Source organism: Peromyscus californicus, unplaced genomic scaffold (assembly GCF_007827085.1).
Source record: "Peromyscus californicus insignis strain IS unplaced genomic scaffold, ASM782708v3 Scaffold_4__1_contigs__length_199733344, whole genome shotgun sequence".
NCBI lineage: Eukaryota > Metazoa > Chordata > Mammalia > Rodentia > Cricetidae > Peromyscus > Peromyscus californicus.
Window position 1 is genome coordinate 163,265,092 of NW_026294562.1, and position 7,893 is coordinate 163,272,984.

A 7,893-nucleotide genomic window follows, 5' to 3' on the forward strand; every position below is an offset into this window, starting at 1 on the left:
CTCACTCCAGTTCTAGGAAATCCAATGCCCTCTTCTGATTTCTATGGGCACCAGGCACACATGTCATACATATGCATACATAAAGGCAAATACACATACATATAAAAGAAAATAAGTAAATCTTTAAAGACATTTTCTAAAAAAATTGTCTAAGTTTCCTCATCAATGAGAGGGACAATAATTCTCTCCAACATATGTACACATGTAGGAGAACCACAGTAGAGCTGCTCACTACTGTGACCATCACCACTGTTTTCACTATCATCAGTAAGGGATTGCACTACATTCAGGAAGGAAGGAGACTTTCAGCAACTCACCTGGGGAAACTTGTACAACCCCAGAAGTCTGGCCATGGAGACAGACAGGGATGACCGCGTGTCCCCAACCAAGGCAGCCTGAGGAGAGCCATGCTGGCATGTGTAGTTGGGGATGGGCTCCTGCTGCCTCGTGAGAAAGCTCATTGTCTCATGGAGGGCTCCATGCACTGTGTCCCCAGAGTTTCGAATAGAGAAGCCCAGGGTCACATTGGGCAACAAGTGAGCACTCCTATTAATCTCCTCGATGGCAAAGACGAAACTCTGGGCCACCCGGTAGTCCCAGTTGGAAACTCTGAGGGAAAGAGAAGCCCACATTCATCATCCATGATGGGGTAATGGAACAAGAATAAACACAGTGACTCAAGGGATACATGTAAAATCTACATCTCCACAAATACTTGCACACAGATGTGCAGAGGAGCACACTTTAGAATACATAAAGGGAAGCCAGAGGGTATGTGGAGACAGTAATCAGAGGGGACAGTTTCAGAAGACAAGAGGGATAAGTGAAGATGTATTAAATAAGCTGGGTGTGGTAGAACACTTTTTTAATCCCAGCACTCAGGAGACAGAGGCAGGTGGATCTTCCTGAGTTAGAGACCAGCATGGATTACATAGCCAGACTTAGGCACCAAACCTACATACAGAAACTCTGTGTCATGAAAACAAAGTAAAAATCTATTGCATTGTATGGGTGGTTACAATCAAAAGAAACCAACATCTATTTCAGAAGTATTGAACCCAAGAGCCAGAAGACAGGGAGAAGAGATGTGAAATGCTGTCTTTAGAACATGACTCAGACATTTGCAGACAATGTGAGCCTGTCAGCAGCCAATCATACACTGGAAAATTCCTTGTGTGGCCCTACTCTTCCCTGCTGAACTATTGTCAACTAATGTATTTGGGGGAGAAGAGTCTTCATTCATGTACCCAATAGGTGAACCCACAAACTACAAGGACAATTCCAAACCTGCAACCACACAGATATCCCTGGTTAAAATCAATGGGTCACAGTCCAGTGGTTGTGGCACATGCCTTTAATCCCAGAACTGGGAAGGAAGAGGCAGGTGAAACTTTGTGGGTTCAAGACAGCCGGGTCTACAAAGTGAGTTCTTGAATAGCCAGGGCTACAAAGAGAAATCTTGTCTAGAAAAAAAAACAAAAAAAAAAAGAAAAAAATCAATGGCTAATGAAACAAAAAACCATGAATGTGGGTAAGGGACCTATATAGAGGAGGAAGGAAGGGCAGGTGTGAAAGGAAGGTAAGAAAGGCTGGGGATGAAATTAAACAAAATGCACATTATAAAAATATCAAAGGAACCAAGAAAAATGCAATAAAATTTTGAAACATATACATACAAGTAACACTAAACGAACTCAACAGGTCACATTAATGTCTTTATATATTTGTTTGCATATTTATGCACCAAAATAAGTAAAGAATAAAAGACCATGAATTAGAGCGGGAGAGGCACATGGGAGGTGTTGAAAGGAGAAAAGTGAGCTACATATGTGCATATACAAATATGGGGCTGTTCACATAAAAAGACTCTGCATAGCCCTGGCTGGCCTGGAAATCAGAGATCTACCTGCCTCTGACTCTTGAGTGCTGGGATTAAAGGAAAATGCCACCACATCCAGCTGATGTTGGTGTATTTTTTCTAAATGTTAACGTTGAGAGTAGATTTTTTTTGTTTTGATGCAGAGTCCCACACCACCCAGTCTGAACTCGCACTCACTATTTAGCCAAAAATGACACCAGTCATCATCTGTATATGTGTGTGCATGCATGTATAAGACAGAAGATGACTTCTAGCATTTCTTCAAGCATGGTGTGTGTGTGTGTGTGTGTGTGTGTGTGTGTGTGTGTGTGTGTGTGTGTCAAAGTTAATATATGTATTCATGGTTGTATCTTCGTTGAGGGTAAAGGCGATGTGATGTCAGGATATCTTTCACAATTGCTTCTCCACCTTTAAAAAACATTATTCTGTGTGCATGTGTGTATATGATGTGTCTGCAGACCAAAACATGCTATAACACATAGAGGTCAGAAAATAACTTTTGAGTCAGTTCTCTCCTTCCACCTTTATGTGGGTTTCAGAGAGGGATCAGGTCATCCATAAAGCTTGCATGCCAAGCACTTTGCCCCATAAGGCATCTCAAGGGCCACTCTTCACCTTATTTTGTGAGACAGGTTATACCACTGAGCCTGGACCTCATCCAATCAGAGAGGCTGGCCAGCCAGTGACCTTTGAATTCTGCCTGTCTCACTGTTCCTAACCAGGGTTACAGAGGCTCAACATGCTAGGCTTTCACGTGGGTGCTGAGAATCCAAACTCAGGTCTTCAGGCTTGCACAGAGGGACAGGACACCAATACAGGAATTTCCCCAGACCCTAAGACCTTCACTTACAGATTCTCCTGTCTCCAATTCCCACATTAGATTTTAAATGTTCACATCATGAAAACATAAGTACGCAGTGTGTTGGGTTTGTTGATGAGTTAATGAAATATTCTATATTATAAATGTTCATTAAGATCTATCTTTGTACCCAATACACGCATGCAAGTACTACTCATTTTATTAAAAAAACAACATGAGATCCAGGTATGGTGGCACACATTTGTGATTCCAGCAATCAGCTTGTGGAGGAAAGAAGATAGTTCTAGGCTAGCATCATCTACACAGTAAGACCTTCTCTCGAAAAAGAAAAAAAAAACACTCAAGTACAAGACATTGTGGCCACTGTGTTGGCCCATGCTTGTAATCCTGAGTGTGAGGTTTAGTCTGAACTGCACAGGGACTCCAGACTAGTCAGGGCACAGAGAAGTTTACTGTCTCAAAAAAAGTAATATAAATGATGATTAATGTGAAAAATCAGTAGTGAAAGTCTCTTGCATTTGTAGCTGATTACAAACTGATGGTAGTTACTGTAGAAAACTCTCTTAACAACTCTTTATGACTCAGGTCTCATTATATAACCCAATCTTACCTGTAACGAATAATGCTCCTGCCTCAGCTTCCTGAGGGGTTGGAGTGCAGCCATATGCCCTATGCTCATTCATTGCTGCATGAAAAACCAATAAAGCTAAATACAAACATTTAAAAACCAAATAATATTCCAAATACTTGTTTGAGAACTATTGCATGCAACAGTATTTTGAGAAAGCTGGGACAAAAATATCTTAAAGTGCGAATGTGGATGACTCAGTTCATAAGTTTTATCTCCAGCACCTAAGGAACTGAGTTGGTGATATGGTCCAATCATCTGAGCATTCAGAAAGAGGAGGCAGGAGGATCAAAAATTCAAGGTTATCTTCAAGTTCCTAGTGAATTGGAGGCTTATGAGACATAGAAAAAAATAACAAGAAAAGGAATATAGTACAGAGGAATCAGGGAGGCTGATAAATAATGAAAATCTATTATTTACACACTAACCCATTCAACAAACACATCTACCTAGAAACCACTTTAGGAACCGAGGATATAAAAAAGAATGAAGAATCGCCCCTGGCCTTTGGAGCACATACATTAAACACAGTACATTAGAAGCCTATATTTCAGTCTGGTACAAAAAGACAGACGGACAGAAGTGATGTAACAGGAGAAAAACAGAACTAGTGCATGAATACACAGAGAAAAGTGGTGGCCATCTATTTCAGATTATGAGAATCAACCCTTATCCAAAACTTCACACAAGCTTGTAAAGCTGCTTCTGGATTTAAGAGAATCCTATGCCACATCCACAACTTACCCTGAAGCCACAAGTCGAGATGGTGGGGCAGTGAAGTCAGACAGGTTACCAATAGAGAGGTCAAAGATGGAGAAGCTGCCCCCCACTATTACATCTCCAGGACGATCAAAGTGAGGCCTCTGACTCGACAACAGCCAGGATCTTTGTGCAGAAAAGGCAGACCCAGAAAGACAGCCAAAGAGAACAGGAAGGAAAGTACACTGCCACATGCCTGCTGGTGGCCAGACAGCCAGTGACAGGACAGCCCCACATGGGGCAATGCCTAGCAGTGAAGGGGGCTTTTATCTGGGAGACTGCCCTTGATCAAGGACCTCAGGTTAGGACCACACTGGGAGCTAGAGGTATGCAGGCAGTGGGGAGAATATTGATCGTGAGGTGGTGGAGGTGGATGGCCACTAAATCCCAGAGCCATTAAAAGTTTTATCCCCTTCTCCTGAGGCTTCATGGCCTCTCTGCATCCAAAGTCACAGCTCTGGGCATCATCTGCAGACTACAGGAAGGGCGACAACAGGTCTGACTGTCTCCTGGGGGACTTACAAGTGCACGAGCAGCTGTGCTCAGGGAACTGTTTTGTAGAGAGACCAAGTAGGTACAAGAAGCAAATACCTGAATAGCTAAAATGGAATATTTCTTTCACACTCTATGTTCTGGGTGATCTTTGCTATTCCTCAAGGAAATTTTAGAGGGGTTTATCATGGATAATTTGGACATAAAAAGAACCAATCAGTAGAAAACAATAAATATCCGTGTCTTTGTAGAGTCATGAGAAATCCTCCAAAGCAACTGAGCCATTCTTCTATCATTTGAAAACAGATCCTAACGCTGCCACGATGGTTTTCAGGTAAAAATCACTTGATACACAAACCTGATGACCTGTGTGTGATCCTAAGAACCCACATAGAGGTAGGAGAGGACCAACTCTACAAAGTTATCCTCTGACTCCACACACAAGCCATGATGCACACACACACACACACACACACACACACACACACACACACACACACACACTTTACACATACAAAAAAAGATATATTCAAGTAAGAACACAAATTCTAAACTCTGTTACTCCAGCAGATGAGTATAATTTTCTAACATAATCATAATTCCCACACTGAAGCCTAAAATGGAGCCAAAATGATGGCTCAGCACCTTAGCAAGTAAAGGCAGCCGGATGATCCTCATTAAATGTACAGGTCCTAGGTGATAAGAGAAAAGACCTGACCTCTCAAACATATCCTCTGACCTCCACATAGTGCTTTGGCTCTTGCATGTCCAAAAACATAGATGGGAACATGCACACACCAAATCTATCAAGCAATTAATGTATAAAATTAAAAACAGATAAATAAAAACGAGCAATACTCCATTTCACTAATATTTCAGCCTATGCTTATTGAACTTTCACTTTCAATCTTTGATCTTTTCTTAAATACCAGGATATAATGGAAGTTCACATTCTGTAATTGATAGATAATTCCTTATTAATACAAGCTTTATTGAGATATAATTCACGTAATGTACAGTTCATCCATTTACATTATGCAACTTTATTTTAATTTTTTCCTTTTTTATTGAGAAATTTTTTATTCATTCCACATACCAACGACAGCTCCTCCCTCATCTCTTCTCCCACTCCCTCCTAGCGTTCCCCAACAGCCCACCCCACAGCCCCTCGTCTAAAAAGGTATGGTCTCCCATGGGGATTCTGGTACATTCATCTGAGGCTGATCCAAGCCTCTCCTCTTGGATCAAGGCTGTGCAATTGTCCCACCATAGGCAATTGGCTCCAAAAAGTCAGTTCATGCACCAGGGACAGATCCTATTCCCACTGTCAGGGGCCCCTCAAACAGACCAAGCTATACAACTGTCTCGCCCATGCAGAGAGCCCAGTCCAGTCCCATACAGACCATGCACATCTGTCAGTCCAAAGTTCACGAGTTCCCACTAGCTTGGTTCACTTGTATCTGTAAGTTTCCCCATCATTGTCTTGATGCACCTTGCTCACAGAATCCCTCATCTCTTTCTTAGACTGGAATTCAGAGCTTGGCCTGGTGGTTGGCCATGGCTTCTGCATCTGTTTCCATCAGTTACTGAATGAAGGCTCTATGATGACAGAGTATTCACCAATCTAATCACCTGGATAAGCCAGCTCAGCCACCCTCTCCACCACTGCTAGTAGTCTAAGCTGGGGTCATCCCTATGGATTCCTGGGAATTTTCCTAGCAGAAGGTTTCTCCTATACCAGTGATGGCTCCCTCTCTCAAGAAATGTCCTTCAATGCTCTCACACTCTGCCCATGTTCCAGCTCAATGATCTCATTCCCCCATGCTCACACCCACCACCTCCTACACTCCATTGCTCCCCTCACCCACAGTTTACTCAGGAGATCTCATCTATTTCCCATTCCCAGGGCATTCCATGCATCCCTCTTAGGGTCCTCCTTGTTACCTAGCTTCTCTGGAGCTGTGGGTTGTAGGCTGGTTGTCCTTTGCTTTACTTCTAGTATCCACTTATGAGTGACTACATATCATGTTTGTCTTTTTGAGTCTGGGTTACCTCACTCGGATATTTTCTTTTTCCATCCATTTGCCTGCAAATTTCATGATGTCATTGTTTTTTTTTTTACCACTGAGTAATACTTCATTGTGTAAATGTACCACATTTTCTTTATCCGTTCTTTGGTTGAGGGGCATCTAGGTTGTATCCAGGTTCTGGCTACTACAAATAATGCTGCTATGAACATACTTGAACAAGTGTCCTTGTGGTATGATGGAGCATTCCTTGGGTATATGCCCAAGAGTGGTATCATTGGGTCTTGAGGTAGATTGAGTCCCAGTTTCCTGAGAAACCACCATACTGATTTCCAAAGTGGCTGTACAAGTTTGCACTCCCACCAACAATGGAGGAGTGTTCCCCTTGTTCCACATCCTCTCCAACATAAGCTGTCTTCAGTGTTTCTGTTCTTAGCCATTCTCACAGGTGTAAGATGGTATCTCAGAGTCTTTTGATTACATTTCCCTGATGACTAAGGATGTTGAGCAATTCCTTAAATGTCTTTCAGCCATTTGACATTCTGTTGAGAATTCTGTTTACTTCTGTAGCCCATTTTTTCATTGGATTGTTTGTTATTTTGATATCTAGTTTCTTGAGTTCTTTATATATTTTGGAGATCAGCCCTCTATCAGATGTGGGATTGGTGAAGATCTTTTCCTTTTCTGTAGTCTGTCATTTTGTCTTATTGACCATGTCTTTTGCCTTATAGAAGCTTCTCAGTTTCAGAAGGTCCCATTTATTGATTGTTGTTCTCAGTGTCTGTGCTACTGGTGTTTTATTTAGGAAGTGGTCTCCTGTACCAATGCATTCAGAGCTACATCCCACTTTCTCTTCTATCAGGTTCAGTGTAACTGGATTTATATTGAAGTCTTGGATCCACTTGGACTTCAGTTTTCTACATGCTGATATATGCAGAACTATTTGCAATCTTCTACATGTTGACATCCAGTTATGCCAGCACCATTTGTTGAAGATGCTTTCTTTTTACCATTGTACCGTTTTGGCTTCTTTGTTGAAAATCAGGTGTTCATAGGTATGCGGATTAATGTCAGGGTATTCATTTAGATTCCTTTGGTCCACATGTCAATTTTTATGCCAATACCAAGCTGTTTTTATTACTATAGCTCTATAGTAGACCTTGAGGTCAGGCATGGTGATGTCTCCAGAGGTGTCTTTATTATTCGAGATTATTTTGGATATCCTGTGTTTTTTGTTTTTCATATAAACTTGTGTATTGTTCTTTCCAGGTCTGTGAAGAATTGTGTT

At 41.7% G+C, this 7,893-nt stretch overlaps 1 protein-coding gene across 1 annotated transcript in view; it reads right to left on the bottom strand.

Annotated features, from left to right (window-relative positions):
• The window catches only part of LOC128124027 (vomeronasal type-2 receptor 26-like), a 28,681-nt gene extending 24,401 nt beyond the window's left edge, over positions 1-4,280 (bottom strand). Inside the window, exons 1-2 of the mRNA XM_052760262.1 lie at positions 4,072-4,280; positions 318-609 (exon numbers count right to left, since the gene is read on the bottom strand). Coding sequence (XP_052616222.1) covers positions 318-609; positions 4,072-4,280 — 501 coding nt within the window. The remainder of the gene's footprint in view (positions 1-317; positions 610-4,071) is intronic.
• Positions 4,281-7,893: the final 3,613 nt, after the last annotated feature.